General features: G+C 36.1%; 1 protein-coding gene across 1 annotated transcript; it reads right to left on the minus strand.

The window, feature by feature from the left end:
- Positions 1–2,953: 2,953 nt before the first annotated feature.
- Positions 2,954–3,937, minus strand: LOC114631051 (olfactory receptor 5M11-like). Its single transcript, XM_028779355.1, has one exon. The coding sequence runs from the start codon at positions 3,935–3,937 to the stop codon at positions 2,954–2,956; it is 984 nt and encodes a 327-aa protein (XP_028635188.1).
- Positions 3,938–20,115: the final 16,178 nt, after the last annotated feature.

Consider the following 20,115-nt stretch of genomic DNA (forward strand, 5'->3'; position numbering starts at 1 on the left):
TCACATTCACATATTCATTGGAGAAAAAGACCAAGTGTCAGTGCAGAAAAAACTCATTCATTCTGGATGAAAAATGAGGTACAATCTTTACTTCATAGTGAAAGAATAAACTACCACCCTTTTAACGCTAAATGAATTAAACCAGAGTCTAAGACAAACAAAACAAAACAAAACAAAAAAACGGTTCTTTTTAGTAAGACTGAGCTTTCTGGTCTCTCTGTAGCTTCTCTTTGTCCTTCTTTCTCTCTGCATTTTGCATATTGTTCTCTTAATTTCTAAGTTACCCTGCTCTGGTTTCTTCTAATCTTGCTCTCCCCTCTTGCTCTGATGTTATAATGCTGTGCAATGTAATTATTTCTACTCTTTGGTGTATTTTCTAGGAGATTAGATGACACGGTTTTCCAAAGCATCCTCTTTTTAAAAATAAAATTTCACTAAAAGTTCAAATATAAATTCAAATAATAAAATGAATAAGAAGTTTACAACAGAGATGTTTACAGGCATTTTCACTGTATTATCTGTATTAGACATGTATTATCTGTCACTAGCTCAGTAGGTCCATTGACAGTTAAAGACCACAACTAAGTTATCATTGAAGATTTGTACAGACAAATCTAGTCAATATTTTATCTTCTGTCTTTGTACCTACAATAAATCATTAGTTCCCTTTTATGACCTTTGGTTAATTATTTTATAACCTCTTAGAATGTGTTCTATGTTGTAAATGCCTACTTCCTATCTCAGAAGCAATTAACTTTTGAGACATCGAAACTGGGAGACTTCTCATTGCAGTTTTCATATCAGAGAGAACATTACTAGAAGTCTTATTATAAAGGGCTTACTAATTACTAGTATGATTTTAGAAATTCTTATGAGGTCATCATTAAGAATTAAGAATTTGTCTATATGTCTATATCGTATCACTGCAAGACAGTACATCTTTGTTGATCTGTCCCAAACTATGCCCCAAAGGGTGGGCTAATACCTAGTGATTTTTGTGTATGTTTAATAATAACAGGAAAAGGATATTAATAGCAAGAATCTTTCCTAAAATATACTCCATTTGACCTTAGGAAGATCATCTGCTAGTTTTTTTTTAGCTTTTCCTAGATGGCTTCTGGCACTAAACGCTTAAAGCCTTGGGCAGAGAAAATAAATTACTTTCCTGTCCAAAAAAGATCAATCCTATTTCCTGTTTTGTTTGTGTTGAACCCGTATTGCTTTGTTTACACAACCTGTGGTCATGACCTCATTGGCAGTTACATATCAGATATTTATAATATGATTCATAACAGTAGAAAAATTATAGTTCTGCAGCAGCAATGCGATAATTTTATGTTCAGGGGGTTACCACAAAATGAGAAACTAAATTAAAGGATTGCAGCATTACAAAAGTTGAGAACGACTGACTTAGGATATATTCCAGAATAGATTGCTAGGTTAAATAGTGTATGAACATATGTATCTGTGGGTTTTTTCTGTTTTTTTTGTCCTATTGTAGTTTATTTGTTTTTAATCTTATTTTATTATTAGTTCCTATCAGCCTGTTTCTTTCCTAAGAAGAGACAGAAAAGGTGTGTATTCAAATGGAAGGGGAAGATTCTGAAGGCTTTAGGTGAGGGGAATCTATAGTCAGAGTAAATGGTATAAAACATATGAAGGGTTGCTGTGTGTTCCACTCTGCACCCCAGGCTAGGCACAGATCCCAACCACCAAACCAAACTCTGATTTCCTATACAAAAATATCCTTCATTATACAAAGAAAGGGAACAATATGGTTGAATCTGAATTGGGCAGAATCAGCAACAGTAGTTTTGAATGTGTAATTTGGAAAGATTAAAAGGAAAAAAAGGAGGTCATTGTTAGAATGAGCTAAGATGGGTTGGTAAATTCCCATTGGACACGTATTGAGGCTTTTGATTGCCACAACTCGATTTTCTGATAATTTGACCTGGGTGATCAGCCTCAGGAATTAGGCAGGCATATGAAAGTAGGGAAATGAAGGAATAGACGTCAAGGAATAGACGTTGGTGGCTAGCTCTAGGAATGTAATCTAGTGGTTTAATATTGGAGAGGAAAGTGGGAGGGCACAACCTGCCTTTGCCTTGTTTGCTATGCTTAAGCCTGGTAGAACCCTTAAAAGTGCATTTTCAATAAAAGAAAAATAGAAGAAAATGTGCAGTGTGATCTAAAAAATAAAAATAAACAAATACTTTGAATATTTAAAATTCAAGCTGAATAATTCTGGTGCAAATTATCTTCAAGTAAGTGAGTAATAATTCATGCTTTTGATTAATGTTTGATGGCAACTACTCCCTGTATTCCATCAGCATAAGGGAATACTACTTAAGATTATCTGTTACTTTTGTCGATAATTTCTTTTTAGCAACCTGTTAGAAGCAGAAACTTGTATGTATACAGGTCTTAATGAAAGTGGAAAAAATTACCTAAATATTAAAAAGAATTTTTACGTTAAAATGTCTTGTATGGTCATCACATGAATGGAAATCATGTTTTAAAATTTAGGAAATACATTGTAATTCACCCTGCGCCAAAAATGTTTCTATGTATTACTCAATATAGATGTACAAAGTGAACAGAAGAGCATCTATTCTGATGAGTATAGGTAGAGAGGAGTTATCAAGCAAGACTAAACTCAGGATATGTTTAATCATGAGAGATGATGTTCTGGGATTGCATTTCCTGTCAATCAGCTCATCTCACTAGAACCCAAGTTATACACTCAAAATCATATTCTTGTCATTCCAAGAAAAACAAAAACACATTCAACATATTCAAGTAAAACAAATCAGAGAATTTTTAAAAGCTTCAATTTATAATTTTGAGAGATTTTAAATATAAGTATTATATTTACATAATTTTCACCTTTTTCTCTCCTCCCTTTTTTTTCTCAAGATCAGAACATCTATTAAAATTTAAAGTTTGTTTTGAATTAGTGGGAGAGTATAAGTGCCGAGCTTTTCTCCATTTTGCAGATATTTCTTATAAATACTCTTCTCAGAGCCTGCTTCACGTCCTTGTTTCTCAGGCTGTAGATAAATGGATTCACCATGGGACTCACAAAAATACAAAATACTGCTATGATTTTGCCTTGCTCAACAGACCTCTCATTTGCTGGTCTCAGGTACATGCAGAAGAGTGACCCATAGAACATAGTGACAGCTGTTAGGTGTGAGCCACAGGTAGAGAAAGCCTTTCGCTGCCCTTCACTGGAACGGATCCTTGTGATGGTGATGAAGATAAAAATGTAGGAGATGAGGATGATGAGGAGGGAACTTGTAAGATTAATCCCAGCTGACACAAATAGGGCAGTTTGCTTGATATAAGTGTCAGAACAGGTTAACATCAAGAGGGGAGGGTCAGCACAGTAGAAATGGTTGATGGTGTTGGGTCCACAAAAGGATAGATGTGAGGTTAATATCACCTGCATTGTGCCCACCATAGAACCCCAGAAGTAAGGGAAAGTAACCAGACAAATGCAAACTGGCCGGGACATTTTTGTGCTGTAATGTAAGGGGTTGCAGATTGCCATGTACCTGTCATAGGCCATGGCACCCAGCATGTAATATTCAGTCAGGAGCAGAGTGACAAAAACAAAACACTGAGTCAGACACCCAGTGTAGGAAATCGTCTTCTTCTCAGATAGAAAATGGATAAGCATCTGAGGAGAGACATTTGTTGAGTAAAAAATATCCACACATGCCAAATGTGTCAGAAAAAAATACATGGGGGTCTGCAACCGAGGAGTGAACCTGATTAATAAGATCATGCCAAAGTTCCCTGTCAGTGTGATGAGGTAAATCACAAGGAATACCAAGAAAAGAATTGGCTGCAGTTCTGGTCGGGTGCTTAGTCCCAGAAGAATGAACTCAGTTGCCTCAGTGCCATTGCGCTTGGCTTCTGAGTATGCCTTCATATTCCCTAACAGAGAAATGAGTAAGAGACAGTAATTAAACTATTTGTAAAAACTCAAACCAGTGCTCACTCAAACAAAATGTTTTTTTAGAAGAATGTATGGGAAACCTTAAAAGAAGCTGTTAGAATACCTGAGTAAACTCAGACAACCTTCAATGACTATGGCCACCTTGGGATGTAGTCTGACTACAATTTCATGTTTTATCTTTAGTGCCACATCTGTATCTCCGCCAATGGAGATGCTAAGCATGTAATCAGACAGCATCTGAGGCCTACAGATGAGATTCCTTTGTTTGTAGCTTCACACCTATGATTCCACTGATGTATTTTTAAAATACCTTGAATTATAACTTTCTTTGTTCTGTTACTATAAAATCTCCATAAAGCTTCTTTTATGTTGGGTCATTGTATTTGAGAACTGAATATATACACATATATGCTTATGTATACACATATGCATCATATATATCTATATCTCTTTCTCTATCTATTTCTATTTCTATCTCTATCTTTATCTCTCTATCTCTCTATCTCTCTCTATATATAATATACATATACATCTATATTTGGCTTCATGTGTGAGCTTATATAGGTTAACAAAAAGAAAGTTAAAATTACTTCCAAAGTTGAAGAACTTCATATTCAAAGCAGCTCATTTACTGTGCTGATTATCACATGCAATATAGGAGAGTTTATATCCCTCAAACCATGCTACTCTGCAGAAACCCACCTTCTTCTTGAACTCTGCTATAATACAAGAGACTTGACTTTACTCTTGGTGTTCCCAATACGGAACCAGGACTCCTGCACTTCATAATTCCTGCCATAGGTGAGTAAAAAAATGTGGCCATTAAATTATCATACAGAGACCCTGTGGCCACTGTCAGCAAAGATAAACCAGGAAATTTTGAGAACCAAGCAGTTGTTCAGAGCCCGTCATTCATATATCTACATTTCACTTTTCCTTCTGAAATTATTGATGTTTTTAATTTGTGATTCTCTAGTAAGCTACTTAATGGTGCATATGGGCAAAACTTAGTTTGTAGTATGTTATTCAGAACATGAACAAGTGCTGGATTATATAATAGTATATATTAAATCAATTATTATTTGCATCAATGAAATAGTTTTCAAATTCATGGGAGCTATTTTTTTGGGGGGTTCTGGGCATGTACATTTCTTACCTCTCTGACATTACCAGAGCATGAATAACTACAAATATTGGACATTGAGTGAAGAATGTATTAGAAAAAATTAATAGAGATTTATTTAAATAGTAAAGCTATTTCTAATGGTGCATTTTCCTGTTACACTACTAGAAAAAAATTAAACTGAATCTGTTTTGAAAATGTAAGCTAGGTTTTCTTCACTATATCATATCTCAGAAGTCCAGGAGGAGAGACTGAATGTACAACCTTTAAACTGTAACTAATCTCTTATTTTAATAAAATCACATATTCACTTTTTGACCAGTGCTTATCAGTCTGGAAGTAAGTCTAGAGCTTGAGTTATAGTCCTGTCTACGGTGAGCAACAACAAAGGAATGAGATTCTGAACAAGTTTCTATGTGATTGTGTTGCATAAGAATAGATCAAGAATTGAGTTACATAGTTGAGATAACCTGTTAAAATGAATACAATTTTAATTAATAACAGCAGGGACAATTTATGATTGCTCTATTCAGTGGATTTTTATACTGTTAGATGTTAGAAAATCTTCCCAAATGTAAAATTTTCTGTAATCAATGCACATGAAAAATTTCTCTATGAATTCTGAAATAGAAAAATAAAGACTTCAATACATCCTATGGTATTCTTTTGTGTCTAATATTCTTGAATAGAGAAATTTTTGATACACTATGATACACGAGGACATGAAAAAATCTCATTGTTAAGAAACTCTCTTCAGTGTAATTTCTTCATTATAAGTTGAATAAGAGTGAGAAAATGAAAGATATAATAATACTCCAATAAAAGATAAAAATTAAATTATTTCAGTTTCATTGAGATTACTTCAGTCTTTTGTAGGGAGAAGAATTAAATCTGTGCATGATGTCCATGTAGTAGCAGTACAGGCCAACTGCAAGCTTCATAGAATATTTTTTTTCAGAATTTTAACAAAGAGGTGATTCAGTTTATAGTTTAAAATCTTCAGCAATGTTGAGAAGGCTGACAAATGATGATTTGTTCCTTGCATAATAATTTATTCTTGGACTATCAACACTGAGGAGGATGTGACAAGAAGATTGCTGGTAGTTTTATACCAGCCTGGGCTACATAATGAATTCCAGGTCAGCGTCCTTGGTTGAGAACTTATATCAAAACACACACACACACACACACACACACACACACACACACACATGCACAGGCAAACATGCACATACATACACAACATACATACATAAAAATACATATATACACACATACATAGAAAGCAGAGAAAATAACACGTCTTGATCAAAGCATAATTCACTTGCCTAGAAGATCTTGGGTTCAACATATCATCATATTTCAGGGTAAGTCCCTACAAAAAGTTCTTCTTGCAATGAGGAAGAAAAGAGTCTCACTTTTTGTTTCTTTTTTCAGTTTTCTCAACTATCTTGGCATTTTGTTTCTCAGTAGAAATTTATAAAACAAATTAAATGCATTTTGCAATGGGAATATACATTCTTGTTCCAGATTATATGGTTTTCTATTTTGAAAAGTCAAAAAGTCAGTTGAAAAAAACTATTATGCGGAGGAATTAGAACTCAGAACAGAAAATGGCTCTAAATCAGGGCCTTAACAGAGATGTCTGCCCTCTTCTCTCCTTGCAGGATCTGTCTGTCTTTGTTTTCCATCAGTTATCATGTCTGTCTCAGCTTGGAAGACTCTGGGTCTGTCTGTCTTGTTATTATTAAGGTCTCTAGGCATTCTGTTTATGTTTTAAAATATGAAAATGATAAGAAATCAAGGACTATGTCCTTTGCATTTTTGATCATTGAGATAGTCAGACTTACCTATGAGAAGACAATGATTTCTGGGAATCACCAAAAGTGGGAGACTTTATATCTGAGGAATTAACCTTGGGAACATACACCTTCCTAAGCATTAATCAAGGAATCATCAGGGAAATCAACATGATCCCCTCTGGAGTTATTTACAATGAGAACATCTCCATTAGTAAAAATTTCAACGTATGATTTAATCATTAAATGTCTGAAGTATCTTAAAGTAAATGTAAAAATACTTTGGTATTTAGGTTGTTTTAAGGGCCAATTTAAAGATACCCTTCCATATATTTTTTTATGAGAATATCTTTCAATGACTCTATTAATGAACCCCTCACAAAGAATTTTAATTTTTGTTTTCTGAATTTCTCTCCATTTTGTAGGTTTTGTGTTCTTTCATAACTTTTCTACATGTTTTAATTCTCTATAAATACTCTGACAACAGAATTAATGTCAAATTTATCTTGGTGATCTCCATGGAAATAAGCATAAAGATTTGGATACGCAATTAGTGTTTAATTAATAAATATTATATAAATAGATGTTAGTATTTGTTTAATTATAATTAGCTCAACTAGAAATTAAGATATTTGGTACACTAACAGAAACCATTTATATAAAGATATATTTATAATTTGAGAGAAATATTGATTAAAAGAATACTTCTTCTACACATATATTTGAAATCTGTTTAAAGCTCTGGAACTTATGGGCACAATATAAGATAATATGATTATTATGTACTGTTATTGTTCTTTTGGAGCAATAGTACACCTTTCCTGGAATGGAGAGCCCAAATCTTTTTTAATTCAGGCACCATTTTAGAGAACTTGACCTAAGTTTGAATTCAGGTAAAATTACAGGCTGGTACCTAGCATTAGTTTCCAAGTTACCCTCTACTCCTTGCCTATTGACCACCAATGCAAATGGGACCAGAAATTAAGTTTATGATATGACTCTCAACACCAGCCAATTATGTTAAAGACCACAATAACTTTCCAATTAGATGCTTGCACACTTACCCCTACTTGCTGCTTATGATAAAGCCTTGCTCCAGTAGAGATTTGGGGCAGCCTCCCCCAGTCATCCTGCATGATGGCGGTGCATTGGGGCAGGGGATCTAGCTCAAATAGAATAAAGACTTTGCTGTGAGTTGCATCAGATTGTCCTCTGTCTGCTTTTTCCGGGGACCACTAACATTTCCCTGGCACTACAGAACTAAGATAATCTTCCTCTCCCAAAATTTATTCTGCATTAATGCTTGGCACTTAAAAAATATGATTTAAAAGATGATAAAAGGAAAAAATAAATATAAAGACTGTTCCTTTAGCACAAGCATTCTAATGAGTAGGAAGGAAAAGCAAAGCAAGAATGACTTCCAGGTGAATATCAACTTTATTTCTCCATGTTCTTTGTACTAAGGATGCAGTATCTTCCTCAATAGAGTAGTATCACCAAATTTTAGAAGGTAACTAAGAACAATAGCAGTAACTTGCAATGCTTCAAGTTCTATAGAACCTCATTGGCCAAGAACTACAAAAGAAATACCCCATTTCCTGCCCTGTACATTTATGTTTGCTTCTTGTGCCTAGTAGAGGTGTTGTTGTACAGGGTAACTCCACTTTAACTCTTGCTGTGTGTATGCATATATGTAAAATTTGCTTTTATTGGTCAGATGTAACTGTCATCTCTGACATTATTGAATAACCTCACTTTTTCTAGCTCTTTCTAAACTCTGGCTGGGTGGTTCAACTCAGCTGTTCTGGCTCAAACTCTTCAGGCTGACTGATTAAATCTGGCTTCTATCATCTTCTTATTGAATTACTTTGCTCAGACTCAAACTAACTCTGACAATTTGTTCTAATCATCTGACCCCTTCTTATTCTTTCATTTCAATGGTCTCTTCTGAACTGCACTGAAAGACATGAACTCAGGAAAAAACTCAACTCCACTGTACTGCTCTCGCTGGACTCACTCCCAACTCACTATCTCTGGGCAAGACTCTTCAATAGCTTCTCTTTCCTGTGCTGTTCTCAGGAGCTGAGCCTATTCTTCCATTGTGTCCCCTTCAACCTGATGTCAATTTCAAACATGGCTGCTTCCTTCTACAAACTAATTTTACCTTAAAGGTATATACTATGGGCACATCTATATTGCTGCTAGATCATGCTGTAATCCAAGGCGTGTCTGCATTCCAGCCAGATCTCATAGACCTAGAAGGTCTTTTTATGTGATCCCTTGACAGAGCAGGTGAGAGATTGCAGTTTTGGGGTTCAAACTCCATCTTAGAGAACTTGACCTATGTTTGAACTCAGGTAAATTAACAGTCCAGTATCTAGCATCAATTTCCAAGTTAACCCCTAATAAAACCTAAACCTAGCTCCAGTATCTAGGCTAACCCCAACAAGACCTGCATCTCCACATTAATCTACCCCAACAAATCGAGGGTTTCCAGGTTAATCTCCAACAAGCCCACCCTCTGCCCCAAAACCACGAAATGCAGAGGGAAGCAGAAGTTAAGTCTATAGTTTGACTCCCAGCAGGAGCTAATTATGCTAAGGGCCATAGTAACTCTCCAATTACATGCTTCCCAGGCTAGAGACATTTCTCCACCAAATCCATCCTGCATGTCAATGGTGGACAAAGTCCTGCATGTCGTGGTGGGTGGAGTCAATGCTTGAGCTTCAATAAAAGCCCTGGTGTGATTGCATCAGACCGGGCCCTGACTGTTTTTTCAGGGTTCGTTAACACTTCCTTGGCACTACACAGTCATGTTGCTGGATTACAATCCCCCCTCACACATATGTATTATACATATATATAATTACATCATTTCCTCTTTCCTTCCTCCCTCCATCCCTGCCCCCGTATATGCTTATTCCCTTTTTGCAAATTCATGGCTGCTTTTAAATTTAATTTTTATTAAAAATACATATGATATACATATATTCCTAGCTACAACCTGCTCAGTCTGTATAATGTTAATTGATTGTGTGTTTTCAAGACTGACCATTCTTGGATAACCAAGCAATACACTCTTCCCTGGAGAAGGCTATATATGGTGACTTCAACATTCCTTAGCTGCTTGTAATTCTTGGTATTAGGCTGAGAGCTTGAAGCAGACAGTGATGGTTTCAGAAAATTATGACTAATCAACATGCAGAGCTGTAGAGCCCAGTTCAAAAGTGATACATCTACAAAAAATATTTCCTGCATTTATGGCTAAGGGTACAGTGTAGAAGAAAGATTGTAAGGCCCAGAGGACCAAGAAGCCTGTTGTGAGATGATGTCTCCTAGTAAAGTCAGAAGTACTGCATAAAAGTCTCACAAAAATAACTGCCTAAAGATGAGTTAGGAAAACACAACAGACATGTCAAAGTGAATACACACACACACACACACACACACACACACACACACACACACACGGAGGCTTTAATAGTAATAGTATATGTCTGCCATGCAACAACTTGTTGGGTAATCACAGCAAAGTGATTTTCAGATTCAGATTCTTTAAACAATTCCTAATTGTGCTTTTGTCATTGATGGTACTCTTTGTACAAATTTTCAAATTTCACATATGAGGAGGAGGAACTATGAGTTTGTACTTGTTACACCACAGAGTTAACTTCACATAACAGACTCCTTAAGTCTATGATCCCCATGAAGACCTTGATAGAGCTGGGTGGCTAAGAATGTTTACAAGTATATCTAGCCAAAGGAGACACATGACCTTGTGAAGTACTTATTATGGTGGGTGACAGTAGGCAAACAAAAATCAGGCACATTAGAAGACAGAGTGGAAACTTTTTTAAAATTGGTATTTATTTCCCAAGGAACTGTTGTTTTCCCATGTGTGAGATGTTTTAAGTCTTGATTCAACAGCAACTGTCTGCCAGGATAGAGACTATTCTTGCAAATCATTACATTGTTCTGATGACATGCCTAAATTATTTTCAGATGAAAAAACATGGAAAACAGTAACCTGGTGTACAAATAAGGGAAGGAATTGTGTTGTCATTACCAGACATATTTCTAAGAGAGCATCTAAAATTACCCCAAACAGGACTGCTTTAGACAGGAATGGAAAATGTGTTTGTTTGTTTGTTTGTTTTGTTTACTTACACCCAACCACTGGACTGAAATCGGGCATGCCTATGCTTTAATTAGGGAAAGGCTGGAAGATCTGAGAAGTAAAGCAACCCCATAGGAAGACCAGCAGTCTCATCTAACCTGGACCCTTGAGATCTCTCAGACACTGAGCCATCAGCCAGACAGTATACACAAGCTGGTCTGAGGCCTACAATGTGTACATAGCAGAGGACTTGGTCTGGCCTCAGTGGGAGAAGACTAGCCTTGAGGCCCCAGGGATTAGGGAGGCCTGGTGGGAGTGAGGGTGGGTTGGAGGGTGGAGGAATGGGATAAGGAACTGTGGGAGTGAGGACCAGGAGGTGGGTAATGGTTGGACTGTTAAAAATAAAATTCTTATTTTGTTTATTAAAGGCACTGTATTTCTTTTTAGGCTTGGCTGTCCTGGAATTCACTTTATAGGCCAGGTTGTCCTCGAAGTCACAGAGATCCAACTGCCTTTGCCTCCAGAGTGCTGGGAGTAATAGCATGCCAACAGCCCGAGAAAGGCTAAGTAATAAAGAGGTTCAAGTGTAAGATGCATGAATCTCATTCGGAAGTCGAAGTAGAAAATATTTTCAGGGTGATGAAGGAAAAAATTACTGGGAGAACTGGCTGGAATTGGAGACATTCGTGGGACAATGTCTAATCCTAGGGCAATGGACACTCCCTGGAAGCTACAAGGGTAACCCTAGCAAAGATTTCTAGTAATGATAGAATCTGAACCAGTAACTTTCTGTAACCAGACAAGACTTCCAGTGGAGAGACTGAGACACCAACCCAGCCAAACAATATTCAACTTCCAGTTTGTCCTTCCTGCAAGATTTGCTGGGGTAATTGTAAAGCAGAACTTGTAGGAGTGAACAAACAATGACTTGTCCAACTTGAGGCCCATTCCTTGAAAGGGACCCCATACCTGAAACTGCCTGTATGGCCAAGAAACAAAGGCTAGATAGCTTATAGAACTAGGAAAGAACCAAAAATAAAAATAAAAAGTCAATGAAATTACTCTTAATGTTATTCTGCTGTATTCATAGATAGCAGCCTTGCATAATTTTCATCAGAGAGGCTTCATGAAGCAACTGATGAAAGCAAATGCAGGGATCCACAGTTAAGCATTAGGCTAAGTTTGGGGAACCATGCAGAAGAAGGAAAGGAAAGATTGTGGGAGTCAGAGTTTTCAAGAAAACCATGAGAACAGGGCCACAGAAGCAACTAAACAGTGCTCACACAGGCTTACAGAGACTAAAGCAACAATCACAGAATACTGTATGGGTCTGCACTAGGTCTTCTGAATATATGCTAATGATTGTGTAGCTTGGTGTACTTACGGGATTCCTATAGGTGAGAGTTGGGTTGTGTCTGACTTTTTGGTTTGGTCTTGGGATCCTTTTCCTCTTTCTGAGTTTTAAATTCATTCTTGAGTGCCAAGTATTTATTATAACTTGTTATGCCAAGTTTAGTTGGTATCCCTAGGAGGCCTGTGCATTTCTGAAGGTAAATGGGGTAGGAGTGGATTTGGGGGAATTGGGAGGTGGAGAGCGGACTGGTCGGAGTAGAGAGAGGGGAAACTGTTGTCCGGGTGTATTATATGAGAGAAGAACTTTTTAAAAATCCTGAAGATGATGGGTCTTCTGCAAGAGTACACTCTTCTAACTACTGAGATATCTCTATAGCATATCTTTATATTACATTTTAAATTACTAAACTCTTGAGTTGAATTTGGTCATGAGCTTTATTCTAAGTGGCCTATTGTTGACAATTTTGAAAAAAATAATCAATTCCAACATTTTAAATACTAAATATACTTTTTATGTTTGAAATTATCTACACACACACACACACACACACAAACACACACACACATTTAGGGCATGGAAATAGAAAGTGTCTAATTTTGAAAAGTAGGGACATTAGTGACAGATTCGGAACAGAAGAGAACAGTTGCCAGTGAATAGGCTCAGAGTATAAAATGCTATTATGAAATCTCTTGCTGTATTTAAATTTACAACTATTGTAAAATCACTTGTAGATTCTGTTTATTTTAGACAGCTTTCTTACCTCATATTAACTGTAATCATCTACCCTGTTCAATTTTACTCCTTTTCTGTTCAACTCAATGGGTATTCCTGAAGCTGTAGGAAGGAACTGATGAATCAGCCCAATTCCTTCTTAGAGTAAAAGGCCATCTGTTATAATGTCAAAGTAAGTTGTTTATATTTGCTACAAAATTCAAGTTTGACTCACACATTTTTTATCTTGATAAAATAAGAAATTTTGTCAAGGAACCTTGAGATGTAAATCTGCTGTCTGACTCTATAAAATTCACTTGTGAAATGCTTGTGTTAGAAAACTCCCAGTTTACATTTTTTCCTATAAAAGGAGAAGAGAAAGTTAACCCAAACTGTCCTCTCAAATCCCACTTTGGAGAGTCAGTTCTATGCTTAGTAAATAAAGATTACTTAATTAGCCTAACTTTGGATTTATTTTTTTTTCTCACTCAGGATGATCAACAGAATGGTAGCTCTTTTCAACTGGTATTGCTCTTCAGCAGGAGAACAAACAATGGCAGGTACTATTCTCACATTTTCTGTATAATTAATTATGATGAATACTTAAAATTGGTGTGACAAATAACATTATCTCACCAGTATTTTTATATACCAGTGACTAAGGCATTAGACTCTTAACATGGAACAGCCATTGTCAAGTGTTTGTGTGTGTGTGTGTGTGTGTGTGTGTGTGTGTAACATATAGCACTGCTATATGATAGAAATAGTACAATTTGTTTCTTACAGAGAAAAAAAATTTATGGTAATTAACTGCTCTTGTAAAGGACAGCAGTTGTTGGGTTTCAAATGAAAACATTATTTTCTTAGATATTACTTGGGTAACTCTGAAAATACCCTGACAGAAGAATGCATTAATATTTATATAGAGATCACTTATGAGGAAGTAGCATTCAAAACCACTAAAGATATCAAGCAAGAAGTATGGGATCTAATATCCTACTTGATTGAGAATGGTCCACAAGATAAAATGGGGCCAGGAAATCCACTTAATTTCATTGATTCATAAACTTTTATCCACATCTCTCTCAAAATTTTATATTTTAGGAAAATAATTAATAAATTTTTCACAGTTTTAATAAAACATCTCTCCTGATAGCTTCAAAAGCATCATTGATATATTCTTTGGATTTTATGAGAATTTGACAATTATAATCTTCATTTGTAAGACAATTTCATTTATGAGTTACTTAAAAATTCATGGAGGTGATACATGGCCATGGAGAAAAAGGACAAGGAAATCAATATGATTTATATGTTTTGGGCAAAATAAACAGACACAAGAGAGTTAATAGCATGATACAAAGATGAATATATAGGAGCATCTTACTTTAAGGATGATTTAGGGGCTGGAGAGACGCCTCAGCCCTTAAAGGCTGGGCTCACATCCAAAAATATAAGAATGGTTTAAAGTATTTCTGGACCTTCTTAGCACTTGTCAGGTTCTTACCTTAACAGCAATGAGATTTGAAGCTGCTTGTGTGCTAAAGCCCTCCAACTTTCCCTATGTCATTGATGAGAAAACATGGATTAGTCATAATCCTGAAAAGGGAAGGAAAGAGACAGAGTCATACTATTGTTCTTCAACACAGTAATAGCATTTCAGAGAAGAGATGAAGAAACCATCACTAAATAATGTCCATTCAGTACTGTCAGCAAATATAACATCTGCCTTCTATGTATAGCTTTCAATTGAGTCTGAATCCAGAAGAAAACTCAAAGGCCTTTTTTAGAGAGTGGAGGGATGGCTCAATGGTTAAGTCACATAGTTTCCTTAGGGCTCTGGCTAGGTTTTCATTACCTACATGGTAGCTCACAACACTTTGTAAATCCAATTTCAAAGGACTTATCCCCCTTTTGGCTTTTGGGGATGCCAGGAAGACCTGTGGTGCACAGACATATATACAAGCAATATACACATACATTTTAAACACAAATCTCTTTTTAACCTCAACTATGATGAACAAGGAACTAGCCTAAACTTTTAGCAAAAACAAAAATCATTATTATGACTGTCATTGTCTCCACTACCATATTTACTGAGGATCTATTGAATGTCACTCTGGCCTGGCCCGGGTTAAGCACATAGGATAAAGGAAAATTCTTCTTCAGTCATTTAGCTTAAAGAAATCCAATAAAAATAATAATGGTAGGGTTAGGTTTGAAGATATAATCCAAATAAGCTGAATCAACAGAGGCAGGGAGCAAGGCCAGTGGTTACTATTTCTAAAGCTCTTTGAGAGCTGGAACCAAAAACAAACAACAAAACAAACAACCACCATCAGCAAAACCAATCCCATGCCGCTTTCCTCCCTGATAAATGTCTAGTACTGAGTTTTTAGAACCTCCTGTGTTAGCATGCTTATGCTGGAGCAGGAATTGAAGGCAAAGAAACCTGGAACTACGTCTCTCTCCTCCCCTTTATTGATATCTTACATGTTCCTTTCATTAGCAAAAATTAGTGTAAAGTTGAACACCAAAGAACTTCACTGGGCAGTTCCTAACTGCTGATAATGAAAAGACAGGAAGGTGAGGCTTGGTTTAAAATCATCACCATACTTATATTATCTGTAAAGATATTAAATTCCCTATTTTCACCAAAAAATCAAATACCAGTTTTAGAAACAGTCGATAGCCCAAACTTAAGATGTTCAGGTTTTTCAGACTCTAAAACTTTCTCTTTCTCCTGTGAGTGACTATATTTTACAGATTACACACGAGGGAAATGTGGCTTTCCCAAGACAAAAGTATAAAAATTTTCATTATAAACAAAAATAATTTATAAATCCTATTGCTTTACTATTCCTTGGAGATTTGATTCCTCTATGATTTGAGCAGTTAAAATCAAGTCATCAATAAATTTACCATACTCAGAGCTTATTTATAATACTAATCATTCCTGGTAAGAAATAACAGAGCCTTAGGGATTTGGTCCCTCTGAAACAATTTTCTTATAAAAATCTTGACAGTCTGCATATGAATGCTATCATTGTGAACTTACACTGCTTCTTCAGGTAGGATATTTATGACTTATTTAAAGTTTATAGAAGAAACAAACATCTTAATTGATAAAAATAAATTGATTTATAACCTAAATTTTTGAGTTAACAATCAATCCTACTGAACCACTACTACTCTTCTCTGACTAAGGTACTCACAGATAAATGGCCTAGAGGTGTATACTTACATAATGGTAAAGAAGATACACCAAAGAGCACATAACTATCTATCAATATTGTCTGATTCCAATATGAAAACACTTATCTAGATGTTGATGTACCTAAAGGCATATAAAAAGCCGAAGCCTTTGTCCTTAAGGCATCTGTGCTTTGATTCTGAATCTCGCTCACAGCCTCCTTTCTTCATCATAATTCTAGAAGCTTCAACAAACATTGTAAATATTTGGCATATGTTAGATTTTCCTGAACTAACTTCTTCATATAGAATTGATTTATGTATGAAATAATTCTTTGTGGGTTAGAAAACTAAGACACAATGATATTAATGAGTCACTGAAGACATACAACTAGGAACAAGAGGATCTAAGACTTAAACTCAGGGAGTTGAGTGCATACACCTGGGCACGTTTGCATTTTGCTGACTCTCGGTATTTATATGTTTATTTTCATTTGCTTTATCGGAAGTGGCAGTCAGTAAACTTTGTGATTACTTTTGACTTTACAATATTACACTACAATAAAAGTATACTGTCATAATTTTTACAACCATTTGGCTAAAAAATTGAACACAGTTACATTCCTAAAATTTATTGATTATTTAAAATTAGTCTGGGGTATATTCAATGATGGTACATTCTCTAGTTACTTTGTAGGATCGAGTCATATAGAAAACACAAGTGTGAGATATTTTCAAGATACAGGAAATTTCAAGAGTGCCAGGCCTGGTATGCTCAGATGTACTTATGTAATTCACAAATATTCAGATGTGTTGGTTATTGTTGGATATTTTTCTCAAAATTAAGGCCCTCTTTCTAAAGGAATAAGTATATAATTGAGAACTCTCATAGCTTTCATTATTTCATTTTCCTTATAGTAAAGAGGAATATGAGGAAAGATATGGAATATTATGAATCTTAGGATTTGAATTTGTTTTGTACCTTATTGCCCTAATTAACAGTTCTACAGTCCTCAAATGCAAAATAGAATTCTTGCAATAAATAAAGTTGACATGTCAATTCACAAAGCATTTTACAAAGTGACTTGCTTATGTTAGTATTGTCTTTACAAATAAGTACCGTATCCTGTAGCATCATAAGTGTGTGTATATCACTTAACGAGGATGTCAATTTTTTTGTGACGGTTTCCACATCATTCACACTCACTCTGCCAAATGATAAGACAAATAATTCAGGATAGCATACATGGTACCTCATTATGTAGTTTATATGACTATTATTTCTGTTGATTTATAGTAAGGAATCTATATTGAGTTTTCAATATTTATTAAAACATTTAAGAGCTATAATCAATAGTGGCATGACAAAGTCAGTATTCCCTTCTCTACATTGTCAAATTGTCCCCTGATGTTTCACCAGAGGCTTCAGTACACAGTGTTTGCTTGCCTTCACTATCAGTCCATCATGAACACTGAATACTACCAAGATATGTCCCTGAGTGTATTAAATATGTGTATGTTCATTATTCCTGGAGTATAGTCACACATACATTTTGTATACATGAAAGGAATAAGGTACATTTTATTGTCTCACACAAATTATGAGCAAAACGTACTGAGCAAGTGGAAATTTGACCAGTGTATTAAAACATAAGAAATACTGGTAAAGTATTATTTTGGGTGGATGAGGGTGGAGAGAATCTTAGCTGGAAAAACTATCATGGGAGTTAAGAGGGGTAGGTGAAGAGATCTTGATTTCATAAGTCTATACACTGTTTATATAGCTTCAATTTTCTAAACTCACATACAGCATTTACATCCATATGTTCAGGAAAATCATGAACAATGTGATAAATATTTAGTAAAAATCTTAGAAAATCATTTTTAAAAGTTACATTTTCTATCACACATTATCTATCATCTATCAGTCTATCTATCAGTCTGTCTATCTATCTATCTATCTATCAATCATCTATCTATATATCTATCTATCTATATATCTATATATCTATCTAATATATCTATGACCTATCATGTATCTTCCTCTCATATATTATTTATTTATCTATTTTCTATTATTTATCTATCATCTATCTCTCTGTTTATCATCTATCTATCTGGCTATCTATCTATCTATCTACGTATGTACCTACATACCTATCATCTATCTGTCTATCTATCTATCTATCTATCTATCTATCATCTATCTATCTATCTATCTATCTATCTATCAATCAATCAATCAATCATCTATCTATCATCTATCTATTATCTGGCATCTATCTATCATTTATTCATCTATCTTTATATCTAATTTTTTTTATTTTTTATTGAATATTTTCTTTACATTTCAGATGTAATCCCCTTTCCCTATTTCCTCCCCCCACCCAGGAACCCTCTATTCCATCCCCTCTCCTCCTGCTTCTATGAGGATATGCCCCCAACCACCCTCCCACTCCCACCTCCCCATCCACGATTGGGGAGCACAGCCTTCACTGGACCAAGGACTTCCTCACCCACCTATGCCTGACAATGTCATCCTCCCCTACGTATCCAGCTTGGGCCATGGGTTCCTCCCTGTGTGCTCCCAGGCTGGTGGTTTAGACCCTAGGAGCTCTGGTTGGTTGGTATTCCCCATGGGGCCGCAAACCATTTCAGCTCCTTCAGTCGTCTCTCTCACTCCTCCATTGGGAAACCAATGGTTCAATGGTTAGCTGTGAGCATCCATCTCTGCATATTTCAGGCTCTGGCAGACTTCTAAAGAGACAGCTATATCAGGCTCCTGTCAGCATGTACTTCCTGGCATTCATATCAGTGTCTGTCTTTGGTGACTGCAAAAGGGATGTATACCCAGGTGGAATGGTCTCCAGAAGGCCCCTCCTTCAGTTCCTGTCCCATACTTTGTCTTCATATTTGCCCCATGAGTATTTTGTTACTCCTTCTAAAGAAGGGCCAAAGCACCCACTCTTTGGTCTTCCTTGTTCATGAACTCGTGAGGTATGTGAGCTGTATCTTGGATATTGCAAACTTTGGGGCTAATATCCAATGATCAGTGAGTGAATACTATGTGTGTTCTTTTGTGATTCGGTTGCCTCACTCAGGATGATATTTTCTAGTTCCATTTATTTTCCTAAGAATTTCTCGAATTCACTGTTTTTAACAGCTGAGAAATATTCCATTGTGTAAATGTACCACATTTTCTGTATCTATTCCTCTGTTGAAGGACATTTGGGTTCTTTCAAGCTTCTGGCTATTATAAACAAGGCTGCTATGAACATAGTGGAGCATATGCCCTTGTTATATGTTGTTATCATCTTTTGGGTATATGCCCAGGAGTGGCATAGCTGGGTCCTTAGGTAATGCTATGTTCAATTTTCTGAGTAACCACCAGACTGATTTCCAGAGTGGTTGTACCAGCTTGCAATCTCACAAACAATGGAGGAGTATTCCTCTTTCTCCACACCCTCACCAGCATCTACTATCACCTGAGTTTTTGATCTTAGCCATTCTGACTGGTATGAGGTGGAATCTCAAGGTTGTTTTGATTTGCATTTCTTAGATGACTAAGGATGTTAACTATTGTTCCTATCTCAAGGAACTGAAGAGACCAAAATCCAGAAGAGCAAGAGAAAAAGGAGGTCGAGTGACAGGCCAAAATTTGGATTCACCTCAAGGGGAAGCCCGGGGCTCTGACACTGTTACTGATGCTGTAGTAGGCTTGCAGACAGGAGCCTAGCCTGCCTGCTGTCTAAGAGGCCCAACAAGCAGCTAAATGTCTGATGCTGATACTAGCACCAAACCAATGGACAGAAGCCAGGGACCCCTGTGGTTGAATTGTGGAAAAGCTGGAGGAAG

This window comes from Grammomys surdaster, unplaced genomic scaffold (genome assembly GCF_004785775.1).
Source record: "Grammomys surdaster isolate TR1022 unplaced genomic scaffold, NIH_TR_1.0 350, whole genome shotgun sequence".
Classification (NCBI taxonomy): Eukaryota; Metazoa; Chordata; class Mammalia; order Rodentia; family Muridae; genus Grammomys; species Grammomys surdaster.